This window comes from Lagopus leucura, unplaced genomic scaffold, assembly GCF_019238085.1.
Source record: "Lagopus leucura isolate 7727_CA_CO unplaced genomic scaffold, USGS_WTPT01 Super-Scaffold_100002, whole genome shotgun sequence".
Classification (NCBI taxonomy): Eukaryota; Metazoa; Chordata; class Aves; order Galliformes; family Phasianidae; genus Lagopus; species Lagopus leucura.
In genome coordinates this window covers 9,181,723-9,200,784 of record NW_024962263.1, presented here as the reverse complement: position 1 = coordinate 9,200,784, position 19,062 = coordinate 9,181,723, and the positions used below count along the sequence as shown (strand labels likewise).

The 19,062-nt window shown below is 40.0% G+C and overlaps 1 protein-coding gene across 1 annotated transcript; it reads right to left on the bottom strand.

The window, feature by feature from the left end:
• Positions 1-4,563: 4,563 nt before the first annotated feature.
• On the bottom strand, positions 4,564-18,814 carry BLOC1S5 (biogenesis of lysosomal organelles complex 1 subunit 5). The gene is made up of 5 exons (XM_042868771.1): positions 18,666-18,814; positions 17,827-17,909; positions 14,526-14,655; positions 10,600-10,658; positions 4,564-6,617 (listed from the first exon to the last, which is right to left on the bottom strand). Exons 1-5 carry the CDS (start codon positions 18,802-18,804, stop codon positions 6,438-6,440), a joined length of 591 nt encoding a protein of 196 aa, XP_042724705.1. The 5' UTR covers positions 18,805-18,814; the 3' UTR covers positions 4,564-6,437.
• Between the last annotated feature and the right edge of the window lie 248 nt (positions 18,815-19,062).

The window sequence follows — 19,062 nt, the reverse complement described above, 5'->3', positions numbered from 1 at the left end:
CAATTTAGCTTTTGCTAATAGTAAAACTGAGACTCAATAAAGAGGAAACCACTATTTTGTTTTTAGGAAAGACTGCAAACGGTGAAAGGAGTGGCATACAGAAACTCTGTCTGGACTTCTCATGCCCTGCTTTTGCCATGGCACTTCTCTGCAACTCACTTCTTTTAAATACTAGCAAACTGGCTTTCACATTTTGTGATCCTTCGGTGATGCTGACCACCACCTCAAGTGAAGAATACCAACCACTACCAGGTGGTGTTCCAGACCCCTCATCTTTGCGGCCCTCTGTTGGACTCCCTCTAGGAGATCCCTATCTTTCTTGAATGGAGGAGCCCAGAACTGGACACTGTACTTCAGATGCAGCCACACCAGGGCAGAGTAGAGTGGGAAGATCGCCTCCCTTGACCTGCTAGCCATGCTCTTTTTGATGCATCCCCAGGATTGGCCTTCTAGGACACAAAGGCACACTGCTGGCTCATCACCAACCTGTTGTCCACCAAGATCCCCAGGTCCTTCTCTGCAGAGCTCCTTTCCAGCAGGTCAGCCCATAACCTGTACTGATGTGTGCAGTTCTTCCTCCCAAGGTGCAAGACACTACACTTGCTCCAGCTGAACCTCATCACATTCCTCTCTGCCCAACACTCCTCTCTATCCAGGTCTCCATCATTCATTTCCTCCCTTCTTCAGCATCCGGCCAAGAAATTAAAAAAAAAAAATAAAATCAATAATTAAGCAGCCCTGGCATGTAAAATTTTGTAAATGGATGTCTTAAAGAAAATTACTTTTGCTGTACCACCTGCAAGTTGCAGCTGCACAGAAAATTTGTAAACATGAAACATCCCTGTCACCCCTCACATTTACAGATATTTTTATGATGAGAAACAGCAGCCTGTTTTTGTGCCCTCTTCTTCTGTATAGTGGGTATGAAGAAAGCCTTTCACACACAGAATGAGCCAAAGGTACTGTGCTACACTGGCTCTTTGACCAGCATTTTTTTTCTATGCTCAGAGCATCCCAGATGATACATTAAACACACACACCTAACGCAGTGAGCACTTCTCAAGTTGCTCAGGACACAAATACTGAAGTCTTGCTATCTCTGAGTGCTCCTTAACAACAGAAAACTAATTCAGTCTTGCAATGTACTGCTGGCTCATTACTCTGAAGAATTTCTTTAACCATTTAGACTTTGATAGTTTAAAGGAAAATTCCTCGTTAGGATTCCAGGCAGTAATTAGTTGTTCAAAGATCACGCTGCTAACTAAGTGTACTACTGTAATTCTTTCTTACCATTTTTAACCTTGCTTGAAAAACATTGTCTATGTTTGGAATTCTTTCAAATCAGTGCACAGTATTTCCTATTTATGTAATTCAGGTTAGAAGCTTTCTAGATGACATAGCAAATATTGGAACAGGTTTAGAGACATCTGGAGAGGGGATTTTCAGGAACCGGAATTTCTTTAATGAGGGCTAAAAACATCTGGAAAGGACAAACTTGGGTCCGCTCACAAAGGGCTTCCTATGACCTCAAGCAGGCTGGAACTAACTTTCCAGAAGCTGAAGCTACTGAAAAATGCAGTGCACGGACTAGGACACACGTTGCAGCAAGAGGCACTTTTGCATACCATGGTTTGGGAGAGCACTGGCTATGTGCCATCCTACAAGCTTTGCAAGGCGTGCTTGCAAATTTATTTTATAATTAACTCAAAGACAATTAACAATGCTTACCCGGGCCATGCAGCACAAAAACTAAAGTTTTTTCCTCTGATTACGGGGACCACGTGTCATAAAATGCTGGATAAATGTATAGATTGTGCCCCTGCCAGAATGTTAGTAATGAGCAACATGCAAAGAGTTACCAACAGCACTTTGGTTCTCACCCAGTGCCATTACATTAGAAGCAAGAACATCCTGAGCTGGAACAGCCCCACAAGGATCACTGAGGCTAACTCCAAGCTTCACACAGGACTGCCCAAAATTCAAACCATACATTAAACACGACATCTGTTTAAAAATAAATACATAGATAAAAGCAAAACAATGATATGCAGAGGTAGGTCTCCCTGTATCCACCCAGTGACTCACTGGGAAAGAAGACTGAAATACAAGGCTTATTTATTAGATTAAAAGGTTCATTTTAAAGTACAGCGTTATCCATTATTCACTGTAATTTTCTTGAAAGATCGTACAGAGGGGTATGATCATTCAAAGGGGTCAGCTTTTTCTTCATTATCTCTAAAATTATATTAAAAATCTATCTGAAAGTTCAGATTTAACCCTAATGAAGTGTTTCGGAAGGCACTCTGATACATCTACAAGAATCCTAAATCAGGAAGCACAAATCCGAGCCCTGAATTTTCAAAGGCAAAGTTGCCAGGACTTCTGCAAAACCTTCTTCATTGCCACTTGGATTACCAGGCTCTTCCTGAACACAAGGGATGCCTTCCAAACCTCTGCACTCCTGGGACATTTCTCTAGATTTCAAGCAGATTTCTTAGTTCCTTCTTCAGAAACTTCAAGAATGGTGGGACTCTGGCTTAAGTAGACAGACACAAAACACAATTTATGATGGCTCTTACTCCAATGCAGTCTAATTAATGGAATACAAGGCAGCAAAAGTCTGCAGTGGATACTTGTTTTTCTTTCTCCTTCTTTCTACACACAAGACTGTCCTATTTCAGACTAACACAGTAGGTAACTGCGTGCCCAGTTAACCCATACAGACTTCGTAGAGACTTAACAAAGCAAGACAACATTCTGAGTAACATAAAACACTCTATGGTGGTGATCTAGCGAATAAGCTCAGCGTTATCTTGAAGAAATGTGTTTCTTCTTTGCTCACAACTATACAGAAAATTGCCACCTAGAAAACTGCAAAGGCGTGCAGTTTACTGCACTTCTCAGAATTGCAAGTTACCTACACACACTGTATCGCATTTCTGTGGGTTGAAAGAAATCTCTTATAAAGCTCCCTTTGTGTTCACTTCCCCCAACCAGATTTAAAGCCCTTCCGACTTCTCCTTTCCCTTCTAAATGTCTGATATTTGGAATTCCTGAAGAATCTTACGAGAGAGCTACTGATGAAAGCTAGTTACACTCCTCATTCACATTCTGCTGAAACAGCTGCACCTGCATCTTCCTCGAGATTATGCCAGATCTTGTCCAACATAACACAAGCTGTAATCACTGCACTGAGTGCTCAGTATCTCTGATCCTTTGAGAAGTTAGTGTACTTGTACACAAGTCAAGCAAGTGGCACATTTATAAGTACACGGTACAATAATTCGGTTCACAACAATTCCACAGCAGTCCCCTTTTCAAAAGTATAAAAGAATAAATAAAAAAAGTAAAAAATGATGGCACAATCTCTATCAATGAAGTTATTTTCCAAACCAATTCAGAAAATCAGAGCCACTACGCCAGGCAGCAGGGTTAAGAATGTAACTTTTGCAGGTTTGCATCTCTGACAGCCTAATTTAATTTCTAATATATTTTAGCTAGAACACACAGCTACCACGATCAACACTGTTCAAACAAGCATATCTTACATAAATCACTTTAAGAGTGACATATGAGATTTTTGAAGAGTAATGGAGCAAAATGCTCCTGATAGTGTCTTTTTTTCTTTCCTTCTTTCCTTCTTTCCTCCTTTCCTTCTTTCTGTTTCTTTCTTTCTCCCTTTTTTTTTTTTTTTTTTTTTTTTTTTTTTTTTTTAATTTAAAAGCATGTGGTTTCATTCACTGAATATCTCATACTTACACAATATAGTGAACTGCAATGGAACAAGAGTATTTACACACTCCACTTCATGCATTGACAGGCTTCAAACCTTCCTTGTCAGGCTTGCACTGACACCTGCTGGAGAATATTTGTAAATCAAAATCCAAAGCCCTCAGACACGGAAGCTTTTCAGCTCAGGAGGGAACATCGGTTCATTATTTGGCTTATTTATAATTTAATTTGACTACTGAGAGGAGCCATGGTTTTCAAGAAAAAAAAAACTTAGAAAGCCATAAATTAAAATATCACAAGATGTGCCAACTGTCATGATGGAATTTATCCTCAAGAAGTATTTCTTACCTTTGATTAGCATAGAAAGAAGCTGAATAAGAGCAGGTAAGTCAGCTCTCTCCCTCCCTTAAAATATGTGAGAGGCTTTGAATATAAAACATTCCAAGGAGAATCATCTTTAGATTTATTTAAACACTGAGGATCCATTCCAGCTCCTGGAATCCTGTGCAAATTTGTAACAAGTTTGAAAAGAGTTAAAGCTATCTTCAACACTTTTAAACCTGTTCTTCAATTTAATCATGTAAACATTGCAAGTTTAAGTGAAAACACCTTCATGCACCAGTGACACAAAACAACTTTCAAACCATTCCTTTCTCTGTTTCTATTTCTTCCAAATGGTAGAGACTACTGAATAAGTATTTGAATTTTACCAAGTCCCATTGTATTGCACAATTGTGTCCACTCTCACTCTGTTAGAAAATGTTCAGATATGTTCTGTTTCCAACATTAACATTTAGAAGCTTTTACAAAGAATCTGTAGCACAAATCCCAGAAGTTTTTGGAAATACTTCTTTATTTTCCAGTGGACATTCAACTTGCAACTTGTACCATTGCTTAAGAGCCCTCAAATTGACAAAGTACTAAAAGGTACAGCTCCAGTGCAGTTAATTAGGAATTGAAGTCGTAATAAAAACCATCAGTGCAAAAATAAAATGAATTCAGTATACAGTTAAATGCATTCTGTTATAAAGATATTTGGACTTTGAGCACAGTTAAGGAATCTGGAAAGAGAGAAGCCTTTTTGAGATTGTTCTTAAAACAAAGGAAAACAATTCCGCACCCAATTCTAAAGACAGGCAGGGGCTTTTTAAATAGAGGAGCTTAATTATGACAATGATAAGCAGGTGCATAAGCTGAGAAATATCACAGAGATCACTTTCTGCTCAAACAAAAAGGAAACCTCTCTGTTTTTCAGGTGGGAGATACCTGTGAGACATCTGTGTTTTTCCCATCCGTAACAGAGAATTAACATTCCAGCACACCTCACTGTCGACAAGTTCTCTCTTCAGTCCAGATGCACGATGATGATTGATGAATCTGTCGTGCCTACAGTAGTGGGCAGAGCTGCTTGGCAGGAATTCAGTGTTATTGAAAGAAATCTCAAATACTTATTCCATCTCCTCTGCTAACTTTAATCATGCTATCAACGCGCTGCCAGGAATGGAGCCTTGACACCGAGCCATAAAATTATACAAGCAACCATTGTTGGCATATTACCATTGCAATACAGGTAAAGGGTAAATTCTGTTTATTTTTACCTATTTCCATTCTATATTGGACACCAGTTAAATTACGGAAAGATATTTCCTGTGTTACCGGTTAGCTTGCAGCAAATTTCATTAAAGTACTATGTCTCATTTTGCTTAGTTAATGAGCTGATTATGTTAACTTCTTCAGTTACACTGCTGTTAAATGCAAGTTTTAAATAAAGGAAAGCAGTGAAGGAGCTTCACATGCTCCCCATGAGTAAAAGTTAGTAAGGAAAAAGATCAGGACTACAAGCATTTTACCACTAACCTGCTCACGTTTGCTAGGCTGAAAAACAAACAAAAATCTTTTCTCAATTGCTTTATAAAGTTCTTAAAATTTTATCTTAAGTAAACAAACAGCATGTCAAATATTTAAGGTAGATACTGTATTAGCTCAAAAGCTAACACAAAGATATGTTCCTTGTGATTAGTACTGAGCTTGTTTTGGCTTTGCTTAGAACAGTAGAGTTGATAAGAGGTCTGAAATATTTACAGGGACAGAAGATCTCTTGTTCAAGCTCATTTACCATTTCTACGTTAGCAAAAACCATTTAAATCTCAATTCTACTTCAAAATACTGACCACAGAAGACATGAGTTGGAATTGTAACTGAATTTAGAACTGTGCTGAGATCTTTCACCACTGAAATTTCAAAGTTTATACTTTAAAACAAGTTGGTTTTCCTGAAATCTATAAAAAGAATTTACAGTTTTCCCAGTGAATTGTCAGCTAACAGTGGATGGAACCTACTACACCTACTTTTTGGGAAAGGGCTGTGGCTGCACAGCAGTACAGTTAACATTACAATAGGCTCTATTTTCCCAAATGATATGATACACTATGCAAATTGAAGAGAATTCCAATTTGCAACTCCCTGAGCTGATGTAGTCACACAATGTAATTTCCAGTTCCACCTTCCAAATTCTGGCATTCCACCTGCCCTTAACAAAGATAGGCACTTAAGCTGAAAGTATGCAAAACTTTTCTTCCCGTACCAAACGTGTGGAAGAGATTCTCCTTTAATCTTACTTGGTTCAGCTTTCTGAAAGAATCTCAACTTAATTCAGAAGCAATTGAATATTGGCACAAAACCAGCAATACAAGAACAGAAAGGTCTCAGAAAGAAACATATTTGGCCAGTTCCTTCTCCATCTCACAATACTGCTCTCTGAGGCGCTCCATAGCTTTTCTGTGCTCTTCGTCCACCTCTTCTCTCTTGTTCTGTTGTTCTTTTAGGAATGTCTCCTGCTGAGCGCCGCGCTTCTCTTCACCGGCCATGAGCTTGTCGGCCTGAATCTGAGAGCAGAAAAATGGGAAGTTTGAGCAGCCATTTCTAGATCAATACATGGGATTTAAAGGAGGTCATGAGATCTAATCTTAAAGCATCAGAGGAACTGGGCTTTCACCACAGTGGAGGAATTAGAAAACAAACAAACAAAAAACCAAACCAACAAATCATACAAATAAGTGAAACAAAAATCATAAAGCACGGAATGCTAAAACGTTTACGAGACTTTTAATTATAGCAACAATGATACCTTTCCTGCAGCCTGGTGAAAACTAACTAACTAAGTGGAAAGACACTTTAAAGTCACTAGCTGATTTCTGTCAGTCTCCAACCTTTTACTTCCTGCATTTACACCTCTGACTACTGACAAAGTTGTAAGTAGTGTAAGCAGCTGATACCAAACCAGGTTACCTCACAAAGACTTTCTTTTAAGACAAATACCCATCTTGGAAGCATATTTTTACCTCCTTCAGTACAAACAGTCCCCCACCACCCCATTCACACCACAAGAAGCTGCCTTCTGGGTTCACTCAGAGGTTCACTGTTGTGAAAGTGCTTCGATCTTAGAAACCAAAAGAGAAACAATACAAAACTAGCTGCACTTCATTTCTACTAAGTGATCCTAACAAACTACAAGTCCTTATCTAGTATGGTGAGTACAGGGAGGTCTCTGCTGCGCATGGTATAGACTAAAAATGCACTAGAAATTTTACATAGCTAATTCTAGGAAAATGAAAATATCAGGCCCACTATGTTTCATATTGGCAAGTAACAAAATAAAATGTCAGAAAGTTACTACAGTCATTATTTAGGTACATGTACATCAAAACAGACTAACAGATCCACATCATGTTTGAGATGTGAGTTTTTGTCAAATGAGTGTCAATAAAAGAATGATTCTATGTTTCACAACAAATTTATGGTGGTTAATAAAAGCATATATGAATTATGACAGCCAATCCTTCAACATACTGCTCCTCTTTTCTTTTTTTATTTACTAGTTTCCTCTCAAATGTCTCATCTGTCTCTGCTGAGTACGTCACACAATCAATTTGTAGCTTACATATTGATAGATTGGCAAAACACTTGTTTTCTAGAAAACAATACAGACAGAATTTGATTATGTGCCTGGCAAATTAATTTTGAAGGTGATTTCATAAGGGAGAAGAAAATACCATCTTCATTTAAGTTAACACAACTTCAGGTACTTTTTCATCAATTTGATACCCAGGCAGTTTTCTGTCTTTATATTACATTTCTCACACCTCAAATTCTGATTACTCAAAACTGAAGAAATAACCTAAATTTAAATATTAGCATAAATAGAAGCTATCTCCATAAGCTGCAGGATCCCCAGGTGTGATGCATTAACTCAATGCACATCTAAACTCGTGCTAAGTAGAAAAGAACAAGAAAATTACAGTGAGCATCACATAAGGGGTACAAGCCTTGAAATACTTATCATTCTTTTGCTAAAGAGGGAATGAAAAAGAAAACAAAATTAAGGCCCTAGTATCTCCTGCACTTTGCTAATGTATGACAACAGTAAGAAGAATGGCGGGTCGCTGGAGATTTGTATCATCTCAGAGATACTGACACATACATTTCCAAGAATTCTTTCATGAGTTAGAAATGACATTTCATCGTGACTAAAATAATTGCTAACAATTCACACTCCAGCTTCCGCATGTTGTCACCAATTCTGCACTCAGCAAATGTTTAATAGAATTCTGTGCAGCCTCCAACATTTACTGGCCTTACTGCCATACGCTTAAGAGGAAAGAAAAATTCACTCCTAATACAATAAATACATTCCAGTGAGTTATCATTCTTTCACATCTGCGTACATGAGGTAAAGATGCCAGTCACACAAAGAGTAGTCTGTGTTTCGAGGTGTTGGAATTGTGTGATTTTACTTTCAGTACCATTTTACTTACAGAATCTAATTCACATATCCCAGCTCACAGGATCGGCTCGGTATTACAGAGCTGCAGAATATTTCAGCTTTAATTTCTATGGTTTCCTTAACTAGGAGGAAGTTTTGCACACAGAGGGTGGTGAAGCACTGGAACAGGTTGCCCAAGGAGGCTGTGGATGCCCCATCCCTGGAGGCATTCAAGGCCAGGCTGGATGTGGCTCTGGGCAGCCTGGTCTGCTGGTTGACAATGTTGCAATGTAGCAAGGGGGTTGAAACTAGATGGTCTTTGAGGTCCTTTTCAACACAGGCCATTCTATCATTCCATGGTATGACTCCATGGTATGACTCCATGGTATGACTCCATGGTATGACTCCATGGTATGACTCCATGGTATGACTCCATGGTATGACTCCATGAAAGTGCTGGGCATCTTCTAGCAAATGCCTGCATCCTTCCAAATAGGATTACTGAAATATATAAAAGAATACAGTACCCTAAAAAATGTTTACAATGTTTCTTGAATTCTTTTCTGGTTTCCCTTTGAAGCCTCACACAGCTTGAACTACTCACTAAATAATACTGATATGAGCAGAAGAATACCCAACAAGACAGGATTCCATGAATGCTTCTCTGAGTGACACTCCTGTAATCACAGATTATTTAACACCTTAAGTGAGAACATAGTAGGGAAAATCATCAGCATCCTTCTGTCACTTAACTGATACTATTAACAGAAAGGAGTTGTAAAAAAGATAAAGGAAACCTTCAAATTCATTCCATTCTAAACTGTTTTTTTCTTTTCCAAACCAAATTATTTCAGAAAGAAAAGTAAGGAGAAAATATTTATCCTTGAATGGTTGAATTGCAACCATTATTATAATTGCAACCACAACTTATCAATAATTCAAAAAGATTCCTACCTGTTACTACCCGCATTTGGAAAGTCTCAAAGCCAAAACGTCTTACTATACAAGCTGAAAGAAATATTACATATCCTGAATAGCTATTAGCATTGCTCCAGCGCATATAAATTTTTTGAATGGAAAAAGAGCCAATATTCTCAAGAAGAATAGTTTCCATTCTCACTAAATGAGTTCATTTTATAAGTCATAAAACTTCTTCGCAAACGTTTACTTCAAACAAGCAGTAGCAGAACTACAAGATGAATTTCCTACTTCAGCCTTCTACCAATATCTACAGTAGTGCTGGACACAAGCAAACTCTGTCAGGGCTGAGCAGTGCGCTATTCACACAGTGCTGGTATTCAACTGCAACTGGGCTGCCCATCTTCATTGATTACAAAAAGGAAAGAAAAACACGGCTATCGGCTTACATAAATCAATGCACAGCCTATTTTGTGTGATGGCCACAGAAATGTCTTCAGTTTGCCTAAACTACTACCTGATTATAAATAAAACCGCCAGGAGAAAGATAACATTGAAATACAATCATGAAGGACTAATGGGAAAACATGAAACTAATTTCTTGTATAATTTTCCAAATTTTAGATTCGGAGCACATGTATTTCAAATGAGCAAAGTGTAGCCAGCTGAAAAGATTCCAATGATTCGCATGTTCCTATAATATAGCCCTTCATTAAACAACCCATCCACAAGTGAAAAAAAAATCTACGCTTCCTTTTCAGCAAGCAATACATATAATATACTCAATGTTCTCAGCTAACTAGGAAAGATTTACATTTCCATTCTGCTAGGTTAGTAGGTGTTTTTTGTTCCACAGAAAATAACTTTTCTTATTTCAGCTTTTCCTCTATGTGACAAATATCATGGTCTGAGCAAGGAGGGGAAATAAAGCAAAGGAAATAAATGAAAAAAAAATAAATGTTTCCACACATTAGGAGATTGTGATCCATTCAGATTAGCCCTAAAACATACACACTGCTTTATGAATTCTATAATTGCAAAAATCAGTTCAAAACTTTTAGTGTAAGTATATAGGATATAGAATAGTTTTTAAGATTTGCTATAGTGAAGGCAGGTGGACTTGCTGTAGAAGCATGCGAGACTTTTCCTTAAATCACATTACAGAAATCCATCCATCCATCCTTTACCTTCCTCCGTTCGTGCTCCTTCTCTTGTAGTTTGTGGATCATATCATTGGCAGCTTGCACTGAAATAACAAATTGCAGTAATCAGTCTGCTGTTTTAAATCACAGAGAACCTTGCCCAAAAGAGACTTAAGAGACACAAGGTCGCTGTGTGCCAAATATTGTATCCCACTGTGTCATTTACCTCAGAGAAAACAAAGAAACCCCAACTGATTTAATCCATACCTACATAAAATGTGCTATACTGCCAACTGCATGTAGGCATATCACAGTTATCAACCCTTGCGTGTTCTAGAAGATGAAATTAGAAAGGCAGCCAAGTCTTCATGTGCCCATATTCCTTAACGTTGCAGACAAGCTCGTGCTTGTTACTCAGCGCGTCACAAGAAAAAACTTGTAAGTCAACATACAGAAACAGATGACCAAGCACTGTGTTTAAGTTCTTCATTTTTTTTTCCTCACCAAATGTAAGAATTAGTAAAACAATCTGCACCGAGAACATCTTTATGCTGGACCCAGCCTCTTCTACTGAGACTGTGTCTAGGAAAACAGTGGAAATAAGGACTGTACTCCTATGTAGATTTCTCCCCCACTAAAATGGTAAAATAATTAATGCCAAATTAAATTAACTAATTCCTCAAAAGCAGTCATCTTCCTCACTAACACAGCCTAGTACTGAAAAATATGTTACTCGTTTACCATCAACTTAAAGACATATTAGCTGCTGACTTCTCACTCTAGGAGGAAGGCTCCTGCTCTCCTAGGACTTGCAGTAACAGAGCAGATTTACTGCCCTTGTAGCTGACGTTAACTGGAGAGCCACAGAGTGGAGCATCACTTGTGGAAATGGCTGAGACACTCAGACCCACTGCAATAAAGCAGCAAGTGATAGTGGTGAGAGACTCCCTGCTGCCCATTCAATCTGCCCTGACATCTGTTTACTGCTTGCTGGGGGCTTACACCTGGGATGCTGTGAAGAGGTTAGCAAGGTTCATCTTCTGCCAGGATGATGTAGATGTCAGTGACACTGCAGAAGTGACTTCAGAAGCACCAAGCATGACAACAGGACTCTGGAAACAGTGGTACAGGGGTTTTGGTAGCATTCTCCTAAACTTTCTGGTGACAGGGATTCAAAACAGACCCTGTGGGCTTACTAAAGAGGGAGCACCTTGAAGAAAAAGCTCTCAAGACTGTTTCAGGGGATATCAACAAGCTGAAATGCCACTACACCTGCAAGTAGTGTGAGGAACAAATAGGAGCAGTCTGAAGTCTATGTGCAGAGATACCACCTCACTGGGATCACAGAGGCATGTGACTCACACAAGGAATGGATGAAGAACAGGAGTGGAAGGGAAGCTGCCCATTAAGTGAACGAGCAGCTGGTACACATGGAACTCTGTCCCACATTAGGTCAGGAGTAAGCCAAGAGCTTCATTTTCAAGGATTGTCTACTTCAGGTTCAGGAAAGGTCCAACCCAATGAACAGGAAATCAAGCAAAGGTGGCAGGACACTTGCACAGATGAACAAGGAGCTCCTTACCTGAATTTAGATATAAAAAAGATGTGATAGGAGGTGGAAGCAGGGGCAGGTGGCCAAAGAAGAGTATATGGTTGCTGCCTGATCTTCTAGGGACATGGCTAGGAAAGCCAAGGCTGACCTGGAGTCAAATCTGCTGAGGGATATGAAGGCAAAAAGAAAGCATACTCAAAGGAAAAACAGAAAAATGAAGACCAGGGAAAATGCAAGTCCTCTGCTGAATGAGTGAAAGGCCAAGGTACTCAATGCTTCCTTTGCCTTAGTTTTTACTGGTAAGACTAAGGCCTTCAAGCATCCCAGGTGCCCTAAAACCAGAGGGAAAGCCTGAAGCAATAAAGACTTATCCTCATTGGAGAAGGACCAGGTTAAACAAACTGGAACTAAGTCCAATAGGACATGGCAGGTTGTTGTGTAAAAGAGTGCTGAGAGCTGGCTGATGACACTGTGAGGCCACTATCTCTGAAAGGTCACTTCAACTGGGAGAGATTCCTGAGGACTAGATGAGAGATGTGGAGAACTACTGGCCAAGTAGCCTCACTTCAGTCCTAGGGAAGGTGATGGAGAAAATCCTCCTGAAAGCATTTCCAAATAATAGAAAGGACAAAAAGGTGACAGGCAATAGTCAGCATGGATTTACAAAAGAGAAGTCACACTTAATCAACCAGACCTTTTACAAACTTTTACAATGCAACAACTGGCTTGTTAGGTGAGGGGTGAGAGAGAGTTGTTGTTTATCTTAACATCAACAATGCCTTTGACAGTATCTCCAACATCCTCATCACCAAGTTCACGAAGTATGGATTAGGTAAACAGACAGTGAGGTGGTTCAAATACTGGCTGAATGGGCAAGGCTAGAGCTGTGATCAGCAGCACAACATTGGATTGGAGGCAAGTCTCTAGTGGAATACCCCTGGGATCAATACTGTGGCCAGTACTGCTTAGCAATATCCATCAGCAAGCCAGATGATGGAGCAGAGTGCAGACTCAGCAGGTTTGTGTATGATACAGAACTGGGAGGAATAGCTGACAGCCAATTTGGTTGTGCTTCCATTCAGAGGGACCTCAACGGGATGGAAGATTTGACTGGGGGGAATCTCAAAGTTCAAAAAGGTGAAAATGACAAGTTTTATCCTTAATCTGGGATAGAATAACACCAGGCATGTCTGTCTCTCACTGGTGAGACAAAGCTGGTGGTATTCTCCACTTCAGAGCCCCCCAGTGTAAGAAAGATACAGACTTACTGGAGCAAGCCCAGCAAGGGGCTGGAGAGTTCCTCATGAGGACAGGCTGGGAAAGCTGGGACTGTTCATTCTCAAGAAGAGAAGGCTCAGAGAGGATCTCAGCAACGCAAATAAATATATGATGGAAGGGAATGAAGGTGAGGGAGCAACATTCTTTCCTATAAAAACACATGAGATTCCCCATTTTTTCCAAGAGGGTGTTTAAACACTGGAACAGCTTAACAGCTTGCCCAGAGAGGCTGTGGAGTCTCCTAGTGTAGATATATGCAAAACTCAACTGGACACAGCCCTGGGCAACCTACAGTAGCTGACCCTGCTCGAGTAGACACAACATGCCACACAAAATGCAAACACCACAGTAACACGAATTTCAGCTGCATGAACTTGTCACTTAAAGCTTCAAAGCCATATTTCCTCAGAATGTCTTTGAGAAACTATCTTGGTGAATGAGCTAGAAAACAGATGCTGAAAAATTACTAAAACAAATTTTAAACTTTCTTTTAAAAATGTAAGTAATACAAGGTATATTAAAATGTAAAAATATATTAAAATTAAAATATAAAATTATAACTATGAAAGTAGGGTTAGCATATAAGAATTATTACTACTACTCTATTTGAAACTAAAGATAAGAGCAACAACATATTTCATATCTACCCATCTGATTTTGTTTTGTTTTAAGTTAAGTAAGTAAAATAAAATTAAGTAAAGTAAAATTAAGTAAATTAAGCAAGTTTTAAATTAAATAGGAGGGGTGGTCAGTATTCTGTTTTCCCATGGAAAAATTAAGAAACTTGAAGGTCACACCACAGTGTGCTTGCAACAAATAAGAAAGCTGGAATGTTGTCTATGGATTTAGCCAACAGGAGCAAACACTGCCCTGCTTTTACATTTGACCAGAAATAGCTTCTAGCAAGTCAGCCAAAAGCTTTAATGTAATCTTAGTTGGCTGGACCAATATATTTTTTTGTTTCATTTTTTTTCCTGTCATTGCCCTTTTAAAATTTCAGAAAAATGAGAACAAAGCACATAAGTGCAAGAAGATTTACCTGAAGGTGGTAATTTTCCCCCCAAATTATATTTTGAATCCGAACTGTTTATACCATCCCTCAAAATGATGCAACAAAGCCAGTAAGAAGTAACTTGCTTACATCTCTGGAATACTTCATTGAGATTGTCATGCATTGACTGCTCGCACTTAGGAAGGATGCTTTCATTTGTTTCAAAGATGGTTTTCTTTAGGTTTTCAAGTACTCGTAGCTCTCGGAGGCCACGTTTCTCCTGCCAGAAGAATTGAAAGAGACTGAGTGGCAAACGAGAGATTCCACTTCCCATAACAAAACACTTTCTCAGCTTTACTTATTATTTTTAAATTATATCTTTAAATATTCATTTCTTTTTAAATTAATAGCTTTATCTCAAAAGCTCCTACCATTGCATATGAAAGTGTTATTCTGCTTGTTTGGTGCCATTGATAAAATCAGTTTTATGTAAGTAAGCAACGCTCCGTTCTTCACACCACATGAAATACAGGAATACTCTGACTGGTACTTCTGGTCCTTATGGGAAAAGTTGGTATTTACAAATAAAAGGCACTGTATGGAAAAATTCACTGTTTTGCTTTGATAATTTACAGTATATTAAAACCAACACAGATAAGAGCTTGAAAACACTGGATATCTGTAACTCACTTGTTACAGAAAAATAACACAGCAGTGATTTTGCTTTCTTGATATCTGATGTTCTAAATTCAGTACATGATAATGTCACCATAATGTCAAGTTGAACTGCTTTTACTGAAACAAACCAGTGGAGGCTAAAAGATAACATAACTCAGTAGCTCATGATTAGCTGGAAGAACAAGCTCTTACTTTACCATTTACACTTTGAAAATCTCATTTATTGAAGCCAGAGCACAACTTCCACTTTGAATTTCACCAGTACTTTCCACGAGGCAAAGGAAAAGATTCTGGATCTGCTGGAGCTTGCCCTTACCCAACCTCTTCCCCTCTTCAGAGCTGTTAGGTGAGTTGCACAGAAGCATGCCTGCACTCTAAGCTGCTGATCATAACGGGGCTCTTAACAACCAAAAAAATACTGCAGCACATGAGGTGAAGAACTGGATCACTGTGCTGATTTTAAAACTTCGGAAACAGAAATACATACAAAGTAGGTCAGTTAATCTGGCTCCAGGCTTCCTGAATGCAAATCTCCACTCTTTACACACTGGATGCTAATCATTGTAATGAAAAGCACGTGTTCAATTAGAATAAAAAAAATCTGACTTGTCATAGTTATTAACAAGGGTAATTTTTAGAAGAAATTCTAGGCTGAAAAAATGCCGATAATCCTCTGCTTTGCTATTTTGCCCCAAAAGTATACATCAGAAATTAAATGTCAAGCAAAGATTGAAGAATATATGACATTTGTGTAAGAAATAAGTGTAGTGAGATAAATCACACAGAATCACAGAATCACAGAATTGTAGGGGTTGGAAGGGACCTCCTGAGATCATCGAGTCCAACCCCCCTGCCAAAGCAGGTTCCCTACAGCAGGTCGCACAGGTAGGCATCCAGGCAGGTCTTGAACGTCTCCAGAGAAGGAGACTCCACCACCTCCCTGGGCAGCCTGTTCCAGTGCTCCGTCACCTCACTGTAAAGAAGTTCTTGCGCATGTTTGTGCGGAACTTCCTATGCTGCAGTTTCTGGCCATTTCCCCTTGTCCTGTCTCTACTCACCACTGAAAACAGTCTGGCCTCGCCATTCTGCCCCCCACACCTTAGATATTTATAGACCTGGATCAGGTCCCCTCTCAGTCTCCTTTTCTCAAGGCTGAACAGACCCAGTTCACTCAGCCTTTCCTCATAGGGGAGATGCTCCAGGCCCTTCACCATCTTCGTGGCCCTCCGCTGGACTCTTTCCAAGAGATCCCTGTCTTTTTTGTACTGGGGAGCCCAGAACTGGACGCAGTGCTCCAGATGAGGTCTTACCAGGGCAGAGTAGAGGGGGAGGATCACCTCCTTTGACCTGCTGGCCACGCTCTTTTTAATGCACCCCAGTAAGCCATTGGCCTTTTTGGCCACAAGGGCACACTGCTGGCTCATGGCCAACCTGTCATCCACCAGGACACCCAGGTCCCTTTCCGCAGAGCTCCCCTCCAGCAGGTCATCCCCCAACCTGTACTGGTGCATGCAATTATTCCTCCCCAGATGCAAGACTCTACACTTGCTTTTGTTAAACCTCATCCGGAAAAATGAATGAATTTAGTTGCAATTCTGTAACTGGGTTTAAAAATTTCCTTCCTATGAGAAGCCACATAAAACTATTTACAACATCCTATGATCTGTTTATGAAAGTCAAAGAAAAATCATTTTGTGACCTTCAAACCTACACAATAAAGATCTGAAGAAAGTTTAATTCACATACTTATTTTACTAAACCAGTACAGATAGAAATAAGATCTGGCTGAAATACCAGCAACAATCTAGGAAGAAAAAAAATAAAAATTTGTGTCTTTTTTTTCTTTATAAATCAGTCCTGCAGACAAGAATCCTGAAATATAGCTCTATTTTCTGGACTACTGATAAGATTTTAAATCTCACATTGTTTAAGAGTACTCTTACTCTTTGTAAGAGTTATTCACACTTACAAACATCCTTTTGTGACACGAGAACCTGCTTTTCTAAGGTTTTGCTGCCACCTTGTGGAAGCTGTATTATACATTCAAAACAAAGATGAACATAAAAGCACCCTTTAGTCCTTCAGTATTTCAGATTTGCAGACAATCAGATAGCACTCATTCATTTTTTTAATGATCTTCTCAACTGGTGTAAGGTGGTGTTGCTCTTCTCTTCCAGGAATACTATTTTATCCCATGGCATAAAAATGAAAACAAAATTAATTTCCAACTGACCTAGCTGACTCCATCGGAAGCACAAAACCTGCTTCTTCATCAGATGTAAGCCTATACCTGCCAGCAACAACTGAATTTTAGGTTCAAACTTTAGAGACTCCTCTAAAGTATTAGGACTACATCATTCTCCTACACATATATTCATAGAATCATTTGAGTTGGAAGGGACCTTTAATGGTCACCTTGTCCAACTCCCCTGTGATGAACAGGAACATCTACGGCTACATCAGGTTCCTCAGAGCCCTGTCCAGCCTGACCTTGAGCATCTCCAGGGACAGGGCTTCCACCACCTCTCTGGGCAACCTGCTAGTCTTTAGGAAGAAATAATATTAAGTCTCCTTCAAAACTTTTTAAGCAGCAACCCAAATTACTGTCTTGCCTACAGAGGATGCAAACATATACTCCAGGAGCACTAATTATTTTGGGCAATAAATGCACATTAAATCTTTCTGAAGCGAATTATATATGTATGACAACTTGTAAAAAGATGTTACAACTCTGTGACTCCTTAAGGGTAGGTACCATGATACAAATACTTACTTCAAATTCTTTAACAAAGTAACGTATTTCTCCTTGAATTACAGGTCTGTGATCCAGGAGTCTTGAATAGATTTCCCCAACATCTGGAAAATTAATGAAAGTCAGTTTTGATCTCACACTCCAAATTTGACTATGCAACATGAGGCACTACATCACACTTGACTGCAAGAGGCACTCCTGTTTATCAAACACACACAAAATCAAAAGAACAGCAGAAGGATACTTGTTGGCCATTGTACATGTGCAGCAAACCTTAGACTCCAATAAAACACAGCGAATCACTATTCCAGGTGCCAGACACCCTGCTGTGAAGGTGCTTCTTGGCCCCTGTGTTTGAGTCCTCCTCAGCACACAGCTTCCATACCTGGCTGCTAACAGCCACAAACACTTGATGCAGAGGAAAGCTGATATCTGTGGTTCAGCAGAGATTCACAGCTTAAGGCTGGGAGTCTCCTGCAGCGAGAGGCAAACAGAAAGCTCACCGCAAAACAGAACTGTGATTTCTTCCTCCTCATTTCTTCAGGGCTGCAAACTTGAAACTCAGTTCGTATTTACAACACATACGTATGGAAAATAAGCTTGGTTCACCAATAAAATAAAGCCCACTTCACTGAAAGGCACTTCAGTGAGATGGCCAACAAAGGCCATTTAACGAAGACTCGCACCCCACCGCACCCACACCATTTGCTCCAGAAGTCCTACCTCCGAACAACGATTATTTCAAGCCTGGGGCACTCCGGACGATAAAGCAAAAACACTACAAACGCTTCCGAGCGCCATCCTGACACCGCTCCTCCCGCCCCACTGCTAACGCCCATACATCCCCGCTGCTCACTTACCCTTGATGATGGGCTGAAGCAAGGTGCCCGCTGCCGGCACCTCCCGCTTCCTGTCGCCGCTCAGCGACAGAGACAGAGGCAAGGGCAGCTGCAGGGCAGAGCCGCTCCGGCCTGGGGACGCGGGGCCTGCCCCACTCATGGCGCCCGGCCCGCCCCGGCGCGCCGCGTGACGTCATCACCGTGCGACGCCATCACCGTGCGACAGCGGCCGTTCCTATGGCAACCGCGGTGCGGCCTGCTCCTGGCACGGCCCTCAGGGATTGGGAGAAATCCACGGGCGTTTATTGAAGCCGGCAGAATATTTCCAGTACACTTCCCCTCCCTCCTTTACGACGATGATTTTTATTGTTTTCTTCAAGTGTGCTGTCTGATCTAAATAAATTTTAAAATAACACGA

Coding starts and splice junctions, on each gene's coding strand:
- BLOC1S5 (XM_042868771.1), bottom strand. CDS start 18,804: ATGAGTGGGGCAGGCCCCGCGTCCCCAGGCCGGAGCGGCTCTGCCCTG. Junction 17,910..18,665: donor GCTTCAGCCCATCATCAAGG/GTAAGTGAGCAG, acceptor TTAATTTTCCAG/ATGTTGGGGAAATCTATTCA. Junction 10,659..14,525: donor CAATGAAGTATTCCAGAGAT/GTAAGCAAGTTA, acceptor TTGTTATTTCAG/TGCAAGCTGCCAATGATATG.